This window comes from Pleurodeles waltl, chromosome 3_1, assembly GCF_031143425.1.
Source record: "Pleurodeles waltl isolate 20211129_DDA chromosome 3_1, aPleWal1.hap1.20221129, whole genome shotgun sequence".
In the NCBI taxonomy this organism is placed as follows: Eukaryota; Metazoa; Chordata; class Amphibia; order Caudata; family Salamandridae; genus Pleurodeles; species Pleurodeles waltl.
Genome location: NC_090440.1, coordinates 1645775195 through 1645796850, shown reverse-complemented (window position 1 = coordinate 1645796850; position 21656 = coordinate 1645775195). Strand labels below are relative to the sequence as shown.

Genomic DNA, 21656 nt, shown 5'->3' with positions numbered 1-21656 from the left:
TGATATCTACGCAAACTTAAACGTTTATTCTGATAGTTTTGGAGCAAGTCTATTGTGTGAAAACGAACAACAAAAGACAAGTCATAAGTTTGATTTTATAACGCTTTTGTTGTGAGTTACAAAAGTGTGCTTAATAGTTGGGCAATCGAGCACTTATAATTATTGTGACTTTGCTGAAAGACTCAGGGATTGCCCAATCGAATTATAATAATTATTATTTTGCTAAAGTCTCTGTGATATTTTGTTTTTGGTCTTAGAATTCCTGCCCAAGCCCTGAGGCAGCTTTCTTAGAACAACAGTGATGCTCCTTTGTGAACCTGTGTTTTTTTTCTCTTGCCTTCCCAAATCCCTGTTCCCTATCCCTTTCCCCCGGAGGCTATTCGCTCATTCCCTGTTCATTCCAGATACAAGAGAATAGTATTTAGGGGTGAAGTTTTTATTCTCTTTGCTCCTGCAGAACCTAGAATTCAGGCGAGTGGACATGGTCTTGTCAATGGCATATCTGGGGGTGCATCATAGGAAGATAACACTGCTGCAGTCGCAAGCAAATGGCATGGTGGAAAGGTTCATGGGCAACATAAAGAAGGCGGTCCAACGAGCAAAGCTGGTGCAGATCTCTGTGGTACAAGCACTCTGCCAAATACTTCAGGATTACCGCAATACCCCACACAGTTCCACAGGGAGGTGCCCATCAGAACTGGTGCTGGGGAGAACAAACAGGACCCGACTGCCTCAGCTGGAACCCAGGGTCCCGTCAGAACACAATGACATTGTCGTGCATGACCAAGAAGCGAAGAGGAAAATGAAATGACACGCTGATGTAGGGCGTCATGCCACAAAGTCTGGACTAAAACTGGGAGACCTAGTCCTTGTACGCCATCTGCAAACCCGAAATTCAGACATCCCGTTCGCAAGCCAGCCTCTGAAAATAACCAACATCAAAGGGTCAATGATGACGGCAGCGGCAGGGTCTTACCCCATCACTAGGAACAGCTCTTACTTCAGAGAATTCAGAATGTCAGATGAAGATGAAGTAGAGGCATGGCCAAGTGCCGAACAGAAATCTAGGAGCAAAGATACGGGAGAGACAAGAGAAGCAGCTCTGCCTAACGCTGAGAGCTCCCTCGAGGCCGAAGATGCAAGAGAAGAAAAGGATCATGGAAAGGAAAGCTCCCGCCCAGCGAGAGTGAGCAGAAAGCCCAAAAGACTGATTGAAGAACTATGATGACTGACTTGAGGAACAACGGCCGAGATAGTCTCTCTCTTGTCTCTCCATCTCTATATATTGGTTGCATGAAGAGAGCTTAGAGCACGCCCAGCATCACCAGGAAAGGCAAGTGTGGGTAATGGGTATATTTTGTAAACAAAGGGGGGAGATGTTAGAAGGACGAACACATAGGGCACTGGGCTCACAGGCACACCAGGTGTACGTGTGGTGACTGGACACCACTTCTGGTCTCCAGACACCGGGCAGCAGTTCCGGTCAGGAGAAGAGGGTGGGGTCTACTGGCCAGCACCTCGTGGGTGATGGACATGCCTGCCTGTCTGCCTAGCTGCTCGGACCCTGGAAAATAAAGAAAGAAAGCGGATACACCCTTACCGGTCTCCTTGTGTTGTCCATTGGGGCTGGAGGGGCATAAGGACACGACAACTGGACATGACATACCCAGTACATGCATATAACATACACATACTGCATTATCCCTGATTTGTACCATTTATAGGGACACATACATCCATGTGCAGCACTACACTCAGAGCCAATATACTGTGCTGTACAGCAAGTGCATTACCCCATATGCTTTTTTAGGTTTAAATCTATTTTATTGGTTTTCAGAGGAATAAAAACATGTACAGAACTATTAACCTCACCTACATCCAGGGTTCAGGTAGGGGTAGGAGCTGGGGAATGGGCAGTGCTCCTTGAAGCTCGCAGGTATGCTGGACAGGTCAACTCTCTGAAGTTCTGAGCAAGGAATTTATGCATTGCCCCAGGTTTTGTCAAATTGTGGGAGGGTGTGTTCCACAGAAGCGATCAGCTTTTCCATACCAAGGAGTTCTCAGAATTATATAGCCAGTTAGTGTTGATTGACACAATCACTGTGCTCCATTTGGACAGGAAGACTTGCTTGGTTACAAAAGGGCTAGGGTAATTGCCTTCCCCCTTACTATGTGGAGTGGACAGGTCAAAGGACTGGGGAGTCCTAGCAAGATATAGCTGAGTTATGTCAGTGTCACGGATGTTATCAATCCAATTAATATATCAGTCCAGTAGCTGTGTAATTTGTGGCAATGCCAGAGTGGGTGAGTCAGTGTGCCTGGCTGGCCACATTTTCGCCAGCATCCATCATCGCTGTCTTGTTTCCATTTGGCAGCCCTGGCCGGTATGTAATATCAATAGTGTGCTATTTTAAGTAGGGTTTCTTTCCCTGATGCGCTACTCGCTGAGGTGCTGGATCTGTACTAAATATATGACAAATTCCCTTGGGGCAAAAGATGCTCGCATTCTAGTTTCCACCTCTGTTGTGCTGCGGAATTTGTTGGGATGTTGAGAGAGGTGTAAATATCTGAGAGGAGTCCCCAGCAGGGGAGAAATCTGGGTTCTATAGTTGTTTGTGGTAAGATATTTGTGGAGAGCTTCTTGGCCACTTTAACCATGTCCCAAGTCCCAATAGTCACCCTTACAACTATGGAGAGATCTACCCTTTGCGTGCAGTGTTTTTTGGGAAGCCATGGTATTTTCTACATGTGTATGTCTGCGATCACTTGGTCTATAAAGCACCAGTACTTTTCTGTGCACTGCCTGTTCCACTCTACCAAATACCTTAACTGTGCTGCTTGATAGTAGCGTATTAGATTACGAATACCCAGGCATCCCTCCACTGTGGGTAAGTAGGCACATTTTCTGGATATGTGCGCTCTCTTGCTATTGCATACATAAGTTTCAATCGGATGTTGGAGTTTCTCAAATACGTGTGGGGTGGCTGCAGGGAAAGAGTTTGCATTAGACAGAGGCCCTTGGGAAGAAGGGCCATCTTGATGACTGCTATCCTGTCCAGCCAAGATATGGGACCACCTCGCCAGGACAGTGTGTCATAGCAGGCGTTTACTAGGAAGGCTGCATAGTTATGTTCCACCGTTTTTTCTATGGTACAGTGAATTTAAAGACCTAAGTATTGTACCCCTTGAGCCACCCATGGGAACCCATATGCTTTTTTAAGATGTGTCAAATCTGTGACTAGACTGTGTACAAATGTCTCCAGCAAATTGATTCACCACCAGTGCCTTCTTACGGATATTACGCTATTGATCTTGCTGCGTGCATTAGGATTTCTACAGCAGTTGCTTTATGCTATGTTGCAGTCTTTGAAAAATTAAGTAATCTAGTGTATATCTACCATGGCATTTGACTTTATTTCCGATGTAGTGGGTCACAGAGTTAAAAAAAAAAAAAAATGTATAATTTGACTGTCAAACTCTGCTCCTCATAACTATGCCCCTTGTGACTGTTCTCCCATCTGCGGCCCCTCCTTTATTCCCTATGACGGGATCCCATTGTATTTTTTTTCCATTTCAGCAGTTTCCCAAGCCTCCTTGAACAAGCAAGGGCACAGCAATCCCAGCCTCAACTGTTGAATGCAACAATTGCTACAGCTATTTTAAATAAAGCAATCCCACGAATGTCTTCAGTTCCCTAGCGATGAGTTGTTGTATCAGGCATATATTATTTTATTCCACAACATCTAAGAGTGGCATTTATGTTAAAAAAAAACATGGGAAATGGGAAGAAAACAATGGCCCTTTCAATGTACATTGGACAGGTGGTGCTTGCAGCCGGTAGAAAGCCAAATCTAGACAACTTTATGTCTCGCCTACACAGCACATGCGCTGTGAGACTTATTTTTTAAAATCCAGTGGGCTTATAGCCAGCCCACAGCATACAATTACATACTTTTGTTGGCACTCTCATTTGCAATCTTAATGGGTTAGCTGCTATAGGATTCCCTTCCTTTCTTGCGTTAGCTCCTCTCTGGAGCATGGACCAAGTGCGTGTTCTGCCTTGTCCTTTTTATAAGCGTTTCAGTTTTATTTCTGGATGTGAAATATGCTTTCCTACTTCTAACACATGCATATGGCTTCCTATTTATTTGAGCTTCACCTTATCGACCATCTATATTGAAGTGTTAATAAATTACATCAAGAAGTGTACTACTCAAGCTACTTCAGACGTTGGCACTCTATGGAACTTTATGCCACTCTTCTCTCTCTGTGCCACTATACAGTACGCTGTGAATAAAGCGAACATTGGAATGTTGGCGCTGCGGGCTTTTACCGGCCAGTAAAAGCCTGCAGCACTCCATTGTTTTCAATGGAGCCCCCAGCATTCCAATGTTCTAATATACAGTACATCATTACACTTTACCCTATGCCACTCCAATGCACTCTGGGCTACTCTATGCCACTCCACTTCGGTGTTCTCTACACCACTAACTTGTAGCCATGCTAAACATCAGCCACACTGCTGTACAACATGGCTAAAATACACTGGCAAAGCCAATAGCGTGCACGTAGATAAGATCTATTGGCTTTTCCGCTGCTTGTTGAATAAGCAGATAGGGAAAGGCAAGTACCTATGTACTAAAAGGTATGAGGCGATATAAATCAAGACAAATGCTATAAATACTATTTACCCATAACAAGAGCGCAGTGGTTAGAACTGCCTCCAAGTTATTCAGTGCTCTGACCTGTAGCAAGGCTGTAATAGAGGAATCCTCCCCCTTACAGACAGAACAACCTACCCGGTTTATATTTTGGTCCCGTCTTTACCACTGCCCCTGTTGTGCCATGGAGGAGTAATAAACCAACACAAAGTGACAACCTCTGATTCGCTCAAAACTCAGGTCTGCCACAGGCCCTCCGGACGTCGGCTTTCTAAGTGCAGCATTCCTTCAACGGCAGAACCCTTCCCCTGCGCAACAAGTGCTGCAGAAAACACCTCGAACAAACTCCTCAACAAAATGGCGATCACGTCCGCGCAGGCGCAATGACGTGACGCTGCCTCAGGACGCCGACGCACTCCCGACTCCAGCGGCTGGCCGGGGAACGGTGCAACCTCGGGAAGCGCCTGTCTGCCACCTCGGGCGGACCGAAGAGTTGGGGGATCGGCGCGAGCGACCGGCAGGCTCTGTCTGAAAGTTGTCTTTGGAGATGCTGAAGGCCGAGGTGAAGGGGGAGCGTACCCTGAGGAGCGCCTCCCCGCACCGGAGCGCCTACAAGTCTGACTTTCACGCTATCAAATGTTCCTTCGACGGGATGAAAGCGGACAAAGTGCCCCGGCCAACGGGGCCGCCTCCCCCTCTCCGGCTCAGCGCCAACGGGGGCTCGGGCGAGCTCCCCCGGGGCCGGGCCAGCGCCAGCTATGGCAACCGAGTGCACAAGATCAAGAACCTGTTCATGCAGCTGAGCTCTCTGCCGGCTGAGGGTACCGAGACCAAGTTAGGAAGGGTTGAGGTCCCGCTGTCGCCCACCACCCCCGAGCCTTGTGCCGGCCCAGAGGAGCCCGAGATTGACAAGGCGGCGCTGGCTGAAAAGTTTTCCGAAACGCGCCGGCTCTTTGAGCGGAGCAGCAGCCGGCATCAGAGCCTCTCCGAAAGCAAGTGCCCCTCCCCGGGCAGGGAGCACGACTTGAGCCCGGGCAGTGCCTTCCCCCGGCTAGCGGGCACCGAGCCAGCTGCCCCCGAGGAGCCCCGGGCGCGGACTGCTCCCAATGCAGGCCCCATCTCCCGCAGGCTGGAGAGCTTCATGGGGGACAGCGATGGCGAGGAGGGTCGCGCCCCGGCCACCGTGACCGGCTCCGCAGTTCGGACCAGCTCCAGCAAGCCCCCCGAGGGGGCTCCTCCAGCCCCCAGTCTTCCCGGCAGGAAACCCAGCACTGAGCAGGAGCCCGTTAGTGCACAGCGGAGCGCCCCGCCGCCCCCCGCCGGCCTCCCCCAGCCGCAGGTGGCCGTGGTCCGGGCCGAGATGGTAGTGCTGCTGAACGAGGCTTCGGACAGCGATGAGGATCTGGAAAACGAAGTGTTTGAGCAGCAGGAGCGGGCCCTAGTAACCGAAAAGCCGCCGGCCAAGGGGGCGGGGGATTCCCCCGCAACTCCCACGGAGGGGTCCGGGGAGAAGGCGCCCCCCATGGCCGAGGCGGAGGACAGCGACGAGGACAGCGATGTCGATGAGCCGAGCAGTTACTCCCCCTATTCCGCTGCCGTCGCCTGCGGGATTGAGAATGCAGCTTTCGAGGACTCCGAAAACCAAGGAGTTTTCAGGAAAGGGCTCCCCGAGGGCGAGGATGACAGATACGGCAGTGATTATTACGAAGAAGTGCCGGGATTGTCCGAGGAGGAGGAGGGTGAACTAGAACCCAAAAGGAAAGTGAAGTTCTCCACCGGTCCCATCAAGGTGAATTTTTTTTGTTGTCTCTTGTCAAAAGCCATTTTTTGTTTGGTTATTTTTTGCATCTTATCCTAAACCTGTTTTGTTTGCCGCTTGTAATGCTACCCCTGGATACTTTTCTTGCAAGGCATTACTTTAACAACATGTAATCAACTTGTGGTGATTTGCATAAAACGTGGTCGAAATACAACTACAGACACGCTGACCTGATGTTCTACATTCCGCTCTAACAAGTAGCACCCGGTTCGAATGCGCGAGAATGGATATTTTAGGGTTTTGCATGCCAGTCAATGAGTAAAGTACGGGTAACGTAATTATTTCGTTAAAAAAAAGTTGGACTCGTCAGCGTAATTTACAGGTGCTATCGTATGTTTTTCTTTGAAGTACTTACTCTTCCTTACTGCCACGCCTCAGATACTTTGACGCAAGCTTTAAATTGCTATCGAGTTAATTGAATCTCTCGGATCCGCTAAGATCATGGGTTCTTTTTTTCGTTTTAAGTGTTGCAAGATTTGAAGCCCATTATTGATCCTCTAGCCGTAACATATTCAATTAATGAATATTGCTTTTAATTTCGTTTAGTTCATTGGAAACCACTTTTGCATAATGCATCAGACTGAATGTTTCTATAATAATATACAAGATACTCTTTCCGTGAAGTTAGATAGTTGCGTGTTTTGTATTTAATTTTAGTGTGTTTTGGATCACGAGTGTTTTTTAAGATGTAGTGTAATGTGATTATTACTGAATGCTCTCGCTTTACAAAACAGATTTCACTGTGTTTTGAGAAGTTTGTTAGTCATACACTTGTTACATAACTTTATGGTCTGGGGATTTATTTTTACCCAAATGCCCCTAGTGCTTTTACAGTTAAGTCCGTAGTTTTGAGGACAGCAACTTGCAGGCTACGTAAGATAAGCATCCTGGAGCGCCGCCACGCCAAAACGAGTGCAAAACTACGTAGAATCCAGAAACCCATAGTTGCCATAACTTGCCAGTGTATGGAGAGAACGCCACATGTCACTTCTGCTCAGAAATTGCTCCATCCGCCCTACGAGGAAAGGAGTGAAGTTTTAGACCTGTGTACTTTCTGTAAAATAAATATTGCTATGCGCACTTGGGCTACACGCATGTGGTCGCTCCCTAGATGCTAGGTAACCAGGTCATGTAAGGCAGGCAATCAATCACAGAATAAACATGGAGGCAAAACCACCAAGGTATATATATTGAACTCAGATTATGGATCTGCACATCCCGTTGCCTTCAGGATGGCCATGTAAACTTTATACTTTAGGATGTTTTCTGTCATCTCCACAGGCCCCAAAACACAAGTACTGGATTGTTCTATTCTTCCCCTACGGATGACTAGACACATTCTGGAATGGACCTTGTGATCGCAGTAGCATAAGCTCATGTAAAATGATTGTATGTTACTAAATTTAAATATTAACAATTTGCTAATGTTTTGCAGTCTTAAAAGATCCCTTAGCGTGGTGACATTAGAAAAAAAATGTCCATGCTAATCTACTTACCCGTCTCCTTATGTTATCTTGCTCAATCACCCTAGTACGTCTCTAGCCTTTAATGTTCATTATAATACATTTTTCCTTATTCCCGCACATTAACTTCTTAATTGTTATTTCCTGTGCCAAAGTTTTTGACTGGCGTTCTTCTGAACTGTCAACACAGTTTACAAATGCAGGCGAGTTCGGAAACTGGTGTCAGACCACTTGGTCTAGAAGAAGAGTTAACTTGGTTCCTCTCTGACAAGCCCTTCATACTTGTCGGTCCTTCCGGTCATCAGTGTGTAAAATGGAACATTTAAAAAAGCAGAATCCATGTCATCTCTTACTGAAGTTGTTGACTTGAAATTTTGAGTTACGTTAGCGTCGTTCTTTAGTAGTATTGCAGGATAGTCGATGAGGCCTCTATAGTTGTCATTCGATTGAAGAATCCTAGCTAAGAAATCCGTTCTTGATTCATGACCTATGTGGAGATGTTGACTTTCATTTTGTTGTGTTCTATAGAAAACAAGATTGACCCAACGGTACAACTTTAGCATGCCATGGGAACATATATCAGTACCTGGTGGCGGGAGCAGACATTTATTGCAGACTAACATTAACATTTGATCTAAGCATGAAAGCCTGGGGATGGGGCGGTCACAGCTCAGATTAGACCCGTTGCCACCTAAGAAAAAAATGGTTTTGATTAGTTGCTTGAAAAGGTGCAGTTGTGGTCCCATGTATGAGTCGGAGGTTTGATGGCTACTTAATAACACACGGGGGCAGTGAGCTATGCTCCTGGAGATATTCATGTTGTAATTGTATTAATTCAGTTGTAAAGTGGGACTTGGTGTTTTCCCGTGTAGGGGAGCTTCTGTGCTGTGTGAGAGCAGTAACAAACTATCAGTCTCAGACTGAGAAGGTTGAACCGTCCCTACTTCCTCAATGTATTTTTCTTAGTAGAAATGTGTACTCCTTGAACAAGTGGTGATACATACAGACATGCTAACCGCATCAGAAGTCTAGTATGCAGTGTTTGCGAAATGTCTCAGTAAACCATCAGTTTGTCCTTACATTTCTTTTTTATTGGTGTAAACACCAGAGGCAGCACAATCCTACCAGGTGTTAAAACTGTGTGGGTGAATCATTCCCAGCTCCATTGTCGTTCTAGGTCGAACTTTTGAAAATGTGCGCGCCGCAGTTGCTCAGATGAATTGTTTTTAAAATTAGGAATTCACATTGGCATTTATGCATTGTGATGAACGCAAAAGCTTACGTTGCAGCAGAACTGTTAACTTTCTAAAGTGGGTAGTGTGTATGAATGGTTATAAACCTTAATTAGGAGGAGACTGTAGCTGTCAAATGCCAAGGCTGTGGTGACGGTCAGACTGTCACCAATGTGGTGGTCTGGCAGCCACTTTAGGACCGTGGCGGTAACGCCACGGTCGGACCACCAGCACTGCCACTTCTCCACTGGAGGGGCTGGCGGTCCTGACCCACCTGGGCAGCACTGCAAGCAGCGCTGCCATGGGGATTACAAGTCTCCTCTCCGCCAGCTTTTACATGGCTGTAGGCAGTGCATGGGCCCTGATGGCTAGCCCCGTTGTGCTTTTGAAGCATGGCTGGTGCTGGCGCATCCTGCGCACTGCAGCATTGCTGCTGGCTCAATTATGAACAAGTGTCAATGTTGTGGGCAGTTTCCCGCTGGGCCAGCGGGAAACTCTTGATAAGGGCTGCAGGAAGGGAACCGCACTGGCGATAACCCGACCGCTGGAGTTTGACAGGCGGCCTTTTCCACCCGCCAAACTCATGAGGGGCAGTGCCTTGTTGCTTGAAGTCATTGGTATGTCTTGGGTGGAGTATGATTACTTTCAAAGGTCTGTCTCCTTCTCCCCTTTCCTCCTAAAGCAGCTTTGAAAATGAATGCTTCAATGTCAGGGCTCTTTGGTCGGTCTTTTAGTTTTAACTTTCTCCTCTTATAGTTTCGCTTTCAATTCTATTTTCCGCTTTCTTTTCTTCTTCTTCTTCCTTTGTGTTTTTTTTTTTTTTTTTTTTTTTTAGTAGGATACAGCATCTCCCTAGGCAGTTCTAACTGGACACTTGCCACCCATGTCTTCCTTGTCCCACATGACCACTTTTTAAAGCAGGAAACTATTATGGGATACTGTTATCCAAAGTGTATCATTTGTTTTATTGTTTCAGGGTCACCAATATGCTGGTTCTAAATTTGGCAGTCATGATACACTATGCACCATACCTCTGAAAGATGGACACCCACTGCTGTATGTTGTTTCATTATTTCAAGCATATGACCACCCTGTTTATATGGCACCATGTTTTTCTTCTGCTTGTATTTTAATATATCTCTCATATGTTGCTGAGTGTGTGTTGTATTGCAATCTGTCTGTTGGTGGATGCAAGAATGAGTCTGTAGATGGAAGAATACATGCATAGATAAGTGACAGGGGCGTGTAAGATGAATTATTTAGAACCTAAACACATCAGGGCACTTCCAGCCAAGCATGTTGGCAATGCCAGTGTTTGACACTCTTTTCCCCAGCATTGGTAAAGTCAACAGCACTGGCTTTAAAGTGCTAAACACCATTTGCTCATGCAGCACTTTTGACTACTTGTGTGCTGAGGATGGAATTGTTCAGTCCTGAGCTGCAGTGTGTGTGTGTGTGTGTGTTGAGGACTGAACCGTTCCGTCCTCTGGACACAACCAGGAATTCTCTGCTGTTCCCCTGATGCCAGAGGCATTTATTTCTCTTCTCACTGTAATGACGATCTGTGCACATACTGGGGTGACGTCATTACAGTGAAAGTGAAATGAGCCGATCAGCTCATTTCACTTTCACTGCTTCCTTGGTCCCGGGACTATCTCCATCCCCTGGTCAATGAAACACACTGGAGTGGGATCTTTGGAAAGGGGAGAATCTCCCCTTTTGAATGGTACCTTTCCCAAGTGGATCTCATATTGGGGATCGCCCAAGGTGGGTGATCCCCAAGCAGGTATCCTCTCCCCTTGACACCATGGAGGGGAAGAGCAGCCTGTTGGGCAAGGGCTTTTGCTCCCCTTTGTTTGTTTTGGCTAATGCAGTCTTTCTGCCCCGCCCCTTGCCCCGGGGAAGTTGGGGGCAATAGCCCATGAACTGCACTCTAGCACACCAGGGACTAATTTATTAGTGTAATAGTAGTGGCTGCCTAGTATGCAAATAAAAACTCTGCCCTACTTGTGTGGCTGGGCCTAGTGCAAGTGACAGGAACAGATCCAACTAAGGTCAGTAGGAGTCTTCAGGCAAGGGGAGTTCTTGGTCCTTTGTTTAATCTGTTCCTGTCGCAGACCTAGGTCCAGCCCCACAATTGGGGCAGCGTTTTTATTGGCACACATGGAGCAATGCTGGGTGGTAGGAATCTAGTGAATTACTGCAGATTCCAGAAGTTTCAATCACAGAAATGTAAGGAAAATGTGTAATTTTAGGAAAGGTTTGCAGTGCATTGTGGGTAAAAAAAACCCGAATGGGATCCACCCAAGTCACACCATCCTGGATTACCTTAGATGCCTATTTAAAAAAAAAAAAAAAAAAGTGCAGATTGGCTAGGTTTCTCTAGGTGCCAGCTTACTATTCTGTGTTCCCCCAAGTCCCCTGATAATGGTATCTCACTTGCGTGGGTAGGCCTGATGCTCGCGACAGGAAACGCAACATGGACACATCACATTTTTACATTGAATTCTGATGTGTTTTTTGCAAAGTGCCTACCTGTGGATTTTGGCCTCTAGCTCAGCCAGCACCTAGGGAAACCTACCAAACCTGCACATTTTTGAAAGCTAGACACCTAGGGGAATCCAAGATGAGGTGACTTGTGGGGGCTCTCACCAGGTTTTGTTACCCAGAATCCTTTGCAAACCTCAATTTAGCTAAAAAAAAACACTTTCTCCTCACATTTCGGTGACAGAAATTTCTGGAATCTGAGAGGAGCCACAAATTTCCTTCCACCGAGTTTCCTGATAAAAATGGATATCACTTGTGTGGGTAGGCCTAGTGCCTGCGAAGGGAAATGCCCCAAAACACTATCTGGACACATCAAAATTATCAAACACAAAACTACCTGTTTTTTTTGGGGGGAGGGGAGGGGCAACCTGTGTTTTTGGTCCTGGGCTCAGCAGCCATCTTGGGAAACCTACCAAACCCAGTCATTTCTGAAAACTAGACATCCAAGGGAGTCCAGAGAGGTGTGACTTGCGGGGATCACCCAATGATTTTTTTACCCAGAATCCCCAGCAAACCTCAAATTTAGCTAAAATAAATCACCTTTTTCCCACATTTACCCACATTTCTGTGTGGGATCACCGCACCAAATATCCTACCTCCCAACGTTCCCCTCAGCCTCCCAGTAAAAATGATACCTCACTTGTGTAGGTGGGCCAAGAAGTGCCTGTGACAGGGAAGAGCCAAAAACATGTTGAAATTGACGATGAACTAAAGTGGGTCCAAAAGGGCAGTTTGGGGGGGAAAAAAAAAAATTTAGGCTGACAAGTGCAGCAGAATTGTTATTGGTATAGATGGCACAATGTTGGGTGGTAGGAATTTTTGTGGATTCCTGCAGATTCCATCACAAAAGGATGGTTGGAGGTTTGCAGGGCATTGTGGGTAAGAAAATGGTGCGGGGTGCATGTGAATCACACCACCCTGGAATCAACCAGATGTTTAGTTTTCAGATGTATCTGGGTCTTGTGGATTTTTCTACATGGCAGCATCCCAAAGTAAAAAAAAAAAGTGCAGCCCTCACCATTCCAAGTGGGACGATTTTGAGAGTTACCACGCTCTCATGGCCCAAATAATCAAATGTCTTCCTACTTGCCGTAGGCTAAAATGATTTAGTGAGCGGGGGGAGAGCTGAAAGACTGTTACCTCCTTCAGTTGGGGTGAGGGCCTAACCAGGCCCATACTGGTTGGTAGCCACCACTCCACGATTTTTTTTTTTTTAAATTCCATGCCATCTAGTAGACAGGGTGTGGATCAGGGGTAATTGCCCAATCTGCACAATGGTGGACAGAACAACTTTGGCCCCATTTATTTGGGGTTGGGGTGTGGCCATACTCCCACCCTCCTATTTTGAAATAAAATCTTCCCTGGCCTCTGATGGGCTTTCTGCCCCTCTTGGGGGCAGATGGGCCTTCCAAAAATAGGCAGATCCGCCCGCCAACATTAACGTGGCCCCATGGGGAGCGACCCTTGCCCAAGGGGCAGCTCCCCCCAAACAAAACACACACATACACACCAATCCCTGGTGTCTAGTGATTTCTGCACCCCTGGGGGGCCGATTGGCTTAGCAAAAATAGGCTGATCTGCCCCCAAGTGGGGCAAAAATGGCCTAAATACAATTAGCCCCCCAGGGGAGCGACCCATATATAAAAACCTAAAGTAATTAAAAAATATATATCCCTGGAGTCTAGAGGTTTCAACCCCCCCCCCCCCCCTCCCCCTGGCGGTAGATCAGCCTAATTATATTATGCCGATCTGCCCCCATGGGGGGCAGAAATGGCCTAAAAATTATTTGCCCCCCCTCTGGGGAGCGGCCCTTACCCAAGGGGCTTCTCTTCTTAAACAGTGGTGTAAGATTTAAAAAAAAAAAATCCCTGGTGTCTAGTGGTTTCTGCCCCTGGGAGAGGGGGTCAGAAATGGCCTAGAAACAATTTGGCCCCTCGGGGAGGGACCCTTGCTGAAGGGGTCGCTCCCTAAACATAAAAGAAAAAAAAAAATCCCTGGTGTCTAGGGGGTTTACTCCCCTCCCCCCCTCCTTGGGGCAGATCGGCCTAATTATATTAAGCCGATCTGCCAGCGGGGGCAGGTATTGCCTGAAAAGGATTTCCCCCCTCCCCCCGGGGAGCTGCCCTTGCCCAAGGGTCCGCTCCCCTTATGTCCATTTCACCCCCTTAAAAATTCCCTGGTGTCTTGTGGGATTTCTGCTGCCCGATCGCATCGCGATCGGGCAGCAGAAATGCTTGCAGAGACATGAAAGGAAAGGCCTTTCCTTTCCTTTCATGTCTCTGCTGGCCCTCTCCTCCCGAGCGGAAGAGAAATACTGAGCATTTCTCTTCCGCAATCAGGCGCAATGGGAGGTGACCTCTGATGAGGTCAGCACGCTTTTGCATGCTGACGCCATCAGACGTCACTGAGGGGGGGCGAGGGCGGAAGGGGAAGCGATTTCCCCTTCCATCCCTGACCTTGGGGGGTGGGAGGGGGTGACCCCGAGGGGAGCACTAGCGCTTCCCGCCGAGGGCCAATAAATGGACGTAATGGTTACGTCCATGGCGCCACACCGGCGCAGCCAAGGGCGTAACCATTACGTCCATGGCAGGTAAGGGGTTAATATTTAATTTTCTGAGCAATCATGGACCCCCAGAGGAGGCTTTGCTGTCCCCCTCCCCCCCTTTTCCCCTGGGGTCCCTGGACCACAGGTTGGGAACCACTGCCCTACAGCAAATCATGGTATCCCCAAGAAAGGAATTTAACTTATATCTGTCAAGAAAAACAAGCCGTCAAGTTATTTTCCGTGTATGGGCTGTAAGTAAAAAAAAAAAAAAAAAAAATCCTGTTGCTAGACGTTTTGTGATCAACAGAATAAACATTTAAAGAAGCACTAGTGAAAGTTTGCTTTTGGCTCCACCCAACTGTTGATCACCACGAGTAAAGTATTTGTGTGGCGCTTGTGTGCTTCCACTGACAGTGTTTTTATTGTTCTTTTTTTGCCTTGTGGGAAAGAGATTGCTCAATGTGATAGGTCTGAGTTGGATTTCGATTGTAAACCAAGGATCAAGGCTATACAAGTGATCTGTTTTTTGTGAAAAATATTATAAAGGTAATAGACATGACATACGTTTAACCCAGTGGGCATTTAAGGTTGTTATGGACTGGGTTAAAATCTGATGTTTGTTTTATGGAACCTAACCGATTACCATAATAGGCAAGGATTTTTACTGTTGGCTACCCTGCTGACAAACCCTGGGGATGGATGATTTTCTCTGTGATGATCCTTTTTAGAACCTTTTAGGAGAGCTTGCATGTTGTATTTCTAATTTTTACAGTGGATATATCTGCATGCATATGACTGTATCACTAATTATTGCCTTGTGTGTAAACTTGTGCTCAACACAAGTAGGCCTCGGGTGGCTAGGGTGACAAGCCAGTGATAAAGAGTGTAGACGTGATTGGCTCCCTGTGAAATATCATCTGTAGATAATAGCTGTGGTGGTAGTCAAACCACCCCCACCCGCCCATACACGCACATCCTGGGGGCAGAGGATTTTCACTTTGATAATCATTGCTAACTCTCTTAGGAGAGTTTTTGTTATTGTTTTACCAAGTGCAGTTTTTTTCCCATTATTCTAATATTGTGATTGTTTGCTTGATGGGTGCATTGTGAGAGATCTTCTGCTTATGGTTATTCTTAAAGGCTGTGGGCCTGATTGGTTTATTGTGAAACACTATGTTAGAATAAGCCTACAGCTGAGACAGTAGGCTTACTGTGTTATTAAAATAATACATTAAAACCAATAGACATTTGAATGTGGATTGTGAATTTACTCAGTTAATTCCTTTAGATAGGTATTGTGTTACATGGAAGCTCATAGGCAACTCTAGTAGCCAAGGGTTTTGGTTTTTCAGGTTGACAATCCCTAGGTAGAAGATTGTTCACTGTGATAATCACTGCTAGACGTTTTAAGAGGGACTGACCGGTTTAGTTGTCTGCTAGGCTCTTAATAACAAATTCCTGAAAAATGCATACACATACCAAGAAGACCGCTAGAGCAGTCCTTTTCTGCCATTGTCTATTCAGCTCTGTTGCCCTGTGATTGTTGGCATTTTGCCTAGTCATGTGCACATCCACCTCAAAATGAGTGTGCTTCGGCGCCATGGTTGGTAGACCAATACTTTGATTTTTTCTTTTTTTTCTTTTAATAGATGCCTTTTTTAAAACTTCTTTCGCCCTTCCTTTTTCAGTTCTGTTTTTTGGATATTTCTTTGTGAGAGTGCCCCATAGCTCCCAAGACTGTGCTGCTGGGCCACTTGCTGTTAATTTCATCTGCTGTGTGCTTTATCAAGTGGCCACTGTTTCTCAACTGGATGTTCGTCTTGGAATGACATTGTCCATGACATTGTCCATAGTGAATCGCTATTTTATGGTTCCAAGATGTCTATGAAGAAGCATTATGTTGGCCATCTTATTTTGAAACAACAATGATGCACTGCGCACAGTCCCATTCCAAGCTGGTTGTCTGGTTAATTGTTTACTGAGGTGCATCTTGGAATCCAAGATGAGAAACTTGTTGCTTCTGTACGTGGTAGCTATATTAGAACTCTAAAATGGTGATACACAGTGTACAGTGCCTTTGCAAGATGGTGGTCCACTACTATGTGTAGTTTTCTTTTTATTGCAAGTCTGTGTCTGCTACTCTTATGTAGTAGCTTCTTTCCCTTTTTCTTCTTTCAGTTTATATTATGTTTGCTTGTTGACCTGTCTTTTTGTTGTGGATGGGTAAGTAGGCGAATGCATGAAAGAGTTAATGGATAGATGAATACATATATGACTGACAGTGCACTTATGATGAATTATTGGGTGCTTATCTTCACCTGTGAATGAAGAGACACTCATTTAAATGTGAGACCTCTTTGTGGGGCCAAGTCTTCTTTCCAGAAGTCTTCTCCACTGTTTGTGGGTTTAAACTTCATGAGATTGACGCACCCTGTAAACTTTTTTTTTTTTGAAAAGCTGCATTGGAAAATCCTTCTCGTCTTTGCCCACCTTCACTCATGTATTAAGTTGAACAGTTCTGCGCTCTCCATTACAAGATGTTTTGACTACTAATACATTTGTTGTATGGCTCTGCAGTGGGGCTCCTTGTCCATAGTTAAGAAATTTAATAATCATCTACATTTTACTGTGATTTGTAATACATATTTTGATTGGTGGTGTCTGAGGTTCAACAGAGCAAGAAGTAGTTTTCTTGATCAACTTGATGCTTTCTCCCAGCATGTTCAATGTAATGAAATCTGTACGTCCTTCTGTGGGGACTATGCCGGAAGTCTGGTAAACAAACGTGTCCCAATCTGGGTGCAGTCACGTAATATGTCAGTGCATGGTCTGATTTATTATTAATCTATATAAGCATGCTGAGTCTGAGTCATTGAAACATGTGCTACATGTTGTGCATACTTCAAGCCAAATCATATACACTGTATTAGATGTCTGTCTACCATAGATGGTGATAGTGTGTTTGTTGGGATAAGAAAACTATTGGTAACCAGCAAGTCACTATACAGAGCAAGTGATAAAACTGAAATGCAAAAAAAAGAAAAACACACTGCAGTCTCCCACCAACCATGTGATAACAAATATTGTTGTGAATGTGGCAGCATCTACAGTGTTTAGGTAAAACATTATTTCACAAGTGTTATGCAGAACGTAAGGTATCAGTTGGTAGTGATTTAAAGATGAGTTAATTGGGATAAACAAACATGTAAGTCACCATATGTAGGTCATCGCATGATCCTTGAAATCTGTGTGAAGTACTGAAAACCCAATTTAGAAAAGTGATTGCTCCCATTGTCTAGCATTCGATAGGTCTGCAATATATCATGTATACCACAAGCCTGTGTGGTCTGTGCATTGATCCTGGAGTATTTAAGAAAGCTGATCAATAGGTAAAACACGCCGCATAGTGCTGAATGCATTCTCCTCCAAATATCTGTTTTAAGAGAAAGTATTGGCCACCAAGATCAATAAGTAACTGAGCCTGCCTTCATGTGAAGGGGCAGAGGTAACCATTCCATTAGGTCCGTCATTACCAGTGGCCTTTTAATCCCATTTGGTGAGGTTGGCAACTACAGTTACCAGCCCCAGTGGGATTACAAGTCCTACAGGTGCACCATGGATGGGTGTTTTGATGATAGCAGGCACATAGTCTTAGTGAAAATCTAATTGCAAATCCTGATTAACATGCAGAAATCAATGCAAACTCCGATTTCTGCTTCTGTTCCCCATTGTCTTGTGATTGGAGGGAACCCTGCTTCACTCCCCTCCCAACAATTGCATGTCTACTCAGCACCTGCAATTCCAGGACTGAGGAGTAGACATGCACATTACCAACCCTCTTGTAAGGGGCGGTTAAGTTGGTTAAAGGTGGGGTGTAGGAAGGCGAAGCAGTAGCTTGAGTTCTATTCTGAAGCGACTACCCAAGTTGAAATTTGAACACTGGAGAAATGACTTGTTCTCTAAAATAACAGCGTGGAAATTATCCAGTCCTCAAAGAAATAGTTAATCAGATGTAATACTTTAATAATCCATTGCTCACCTTCGTAAAATGTATCTGTTAAATCTGTGACTCAGAGGAAAAGTTGGCGCCCTATCTGGAGATTGAAATTACACAAGTATCTATCTGTATTTAAATTGGCATCCTTTGCCAGTAAGATCTTACCCATTGTTCATTAACCTTTTTAATTGTAGGTCCTTCTTTGGTATTGCAAATTGTTATGGTGTTTTGGACAGGATTAAGACTATTCATTGAAGAAAGAAAAAACAAAAAAAACCTTGTCACCTAGCCTTCAGCCGTACAAGTCTTTGGAAATAGGTTTCCAGTTTTTTTATTGCAATTTTCCACTGGGATCACATATCAATTTTTTGTAGTGCTTGACAGTACGGAGTAGCTCTATTGTTTATACCCCCCTAATCCCCCTGACTTTGAAGTATAATACCAATTCCATTATCAGTTGTATGGTAATTACCAGAAAGCACGGTGCTTCTTTGTTGCTCGATAGTATTTTATATATTTATTTTTCATTTGATACTTTGTCAACATCAGCAGAGCCAATTTTTCAAAGGTTAAGATATTAATAGTAACTGTCAGTAGAAAGATTGAATCTAGAAGTTTCATGTAACTGAGTGGGGTTGCAAAATGGCTGACAGTGTCTTTTTAAAGTTTTCATCCTTGTGTCCTGCCTTTTCATTGTGAGAAGTAAGGACTGACTGCAGATGTGGTTTCAGATCATTTATTCATCACAGTCACTACATATTTTACATTCCTTTTTCCAATGTCATTTTTGTCTTCAAGGGGAGTTATGCAAGGAAAATCTGCAGACTTAAACAAAAATGTTTCTAGCTCAGCTGGTTCAAAAAAAGTTTAAGTTGCTAAAAATGCAGCATCAAATGTTGCTGTGTAGTGGAAGGCCCTATGCAATGCTGGACTGGTGACTTTTCTGGTGCTTATTGCTATATCTGGATGTTAAACTGGTACTAATGTGGTGCAACCAATGCCCATATAGTGTTACCAAGTTTAAATATGATGAAATAAGGAAGTAATACTATTAGAAAATGTGCAGCAGCATGCCTTCTTGTTGCATAATTTACTCAACCCTGCCACATAATTTGGTCCCCTCCTGACGCATAATTCCAATGGCACTGGTTATATGGACTGTCAATGGTGAAGAATTGCCTGTTTTGCATTATTCGTTATAGGGGAAATGGTTCACGCATAGTTGATTTATACATCGAAGAAGACCATTATCTGATTCATACTGTACTTTTGCAGAAATGTAGCAAGAGCTATCCACAAGTTCAGTGTTGTCAATTGTTTATTCTGCCCATTTCTTGATAAATGCTTTTGGAATCTGGATGGTCTTCTTCAATGGTTTGATTGTGATAGGTTTGTTTAAAAAAACAAAACATGTGCACTTCTTTTGGAGACATAGTTGACCAAAATGGAACACACAATTTTCAGCGATGCGTACGTCTGATGTGCAGATGTATGCTGACCAATGGGAGCCATTATCTGTGATGTACACCGAATCTGCAAACATAGATACTAGAAAAACAATATTTTACAGTGAATTTCATATTTGAATGGACTCTAAAGTACTGAATTGTTAGTGTTGTGGTTGTTAATATTTATCTTATTCTATGGGCCAAAAAGTACTTCTTTCAAAGCTTCCTTATTTGTGTTGGTGGAAGTATTCTCAAATCTAGATTTTTTAATTGTGTTTCCATATGTAATTGAACATATGCTAAAAGAGTGCACAGTATTGAACACCTTGGTTAAAAATGTTTTATTTAAAAAGGCAACCGTTGCATACCTCAAGGAGTCAGGTTTATGTTCACCATTCCGGTGCGGCTCATACATACCATAAAAGTTTGGCTGTATAAAGGATGTGGAACTCATTTTATCATCATTCTCTAATAGGGAATTCTGTAATACACTGGAAATTGAGTTATTGTTTGTTTTAGTGATGGGAAGATTGGTTGAAAAATTTGAGGCTGCCTTATGGCAAAGTTTTACAGGTCTACATAAATTGGCTTCTTTGCAACTAGTCTGTTAGGAAGAAGATCCATTTTGGCAATTTTAATTTGGGATTTTTATTTAGCGAGATCTGCAACTAGAATATTTTGCTTTTTGTTTATGCAGACATTTCTAAAGCAAATTTTTTATTAGCGTGGATCATTATACATATATAAGTTGAGGCTTTCTGAGTTACAATTGAAGAACTACACTTTGTTCAAATTACTACTACTCACTGTAATTTTGAATTGGCTGTGAAAAGCTTTAATCTAAAAACTGAACAATGTGTTTATGTTGAATAGTTGAAGAAAATGTATATGTTCAGTATTGTAGTGATTTTTGTAAAGTGATACAGTTCTGAAGTGGTGAAGGATCGTAAAGTGCTTTATTATGAAATTTGGATTTAAAAAACTACTCTGGCGTGGTTCGTCATTCCCCTAGGTGTAGAACCAGGAATGTAGGTTCTGCAGTTGTGACAGTAAAAAATGCAGTCTTAAATTTGGTACTAACCTCGATTATGGAGCCAATCAGCTTGCTTATGAATGTTGAAGAAATGTATGTGATTTAGTAAACTCTGTGTGCATAACCAGATATGTAAACGGTAATGTGCATTTAGTTTTCTTTATTTATTATAATTGTTAATGAATTATAAAATCCGTTGGGGACAAAAGTTACGAATACATCGGCAAGTGCAGGCATGAAGAATTGCTTTGGGGTAATATGTTGATATGTTCCATTTAACACTAGCATAGAGAATGCAATTCATTAAATGACAAGAATGTTTTAGAATGGTATCCACTTTATTTGACTCTCCAGGGAGAAAAGGAAAACCTAGACTACTACATGCCCACTTTCAAAGAGCTTGTAGCAATCTCTAAATTTGGGACATTCACAAATAAAATGTTAAATGATAAACTAATGCTGAGAAGATAAAACAGTTTGTAGTTGTGGGCTGATAGTGACACTGAATTTGCAGAACCTCTGGATATAGCACATAATATGGCAATAGCTGATGAATGTGTGAAAGAAATGAATGACAACAAAGACAACTGTAAAATAGGAGTGAATTAAGTGACTGCAAATGTAGGACGTAGGGAATGCCAAGGTATTGGTAGTCCGGTGAAGGAGAAGATGTTAGAAATAAGCAAAAGCAAACCAGTAGGATAAGTACAGAATATGTCCAGTTCTGAAAGTGAGAATACAGTTGATGGCTAAAGATATATCTATGTAGTGCAGATCAGAACACGAAGGAAAACATGTATGTGATCTAAATATAAATGCAATACAGTATCATCTGCCTTATGTTATAAGCATATCACAAGTGACTGATGGTTTGCTTGGAACTTCGAGGTGACTTCCAAAATCATTTTAAT

The 21656-nt window shown here is 44.0% G+C and overlaps 1 protein-coding gene across 4 annotated transcripts in view; it reads left to right on the top strand.

Moving 5' to 3' along the window:
* The first annotated feature begins 5051 nt into the window (after positions 1-5051).
* LOC138285437 (neurabin-2-like) overlaps positions 5052-21656 on the top strand; it is a 464888-nt gene continuing 448283 nt past the window's right edge. For all 4 annotated transcript variants that reach the window (XM_069225350.1, XM_069225348.1, XM_069225349.1 and 1 more), the window contains exon 1: positions 5052-6450. In XM_069225350.1, coding sequence (XP_069081451.1) covers positions 5209-6450 — 1242 coding nt within the window. In that variant the 5' untranslated portion in view covers positions 5052-5208. The remainder of the gene's footprint in view (positions 6451-21656) is intronic.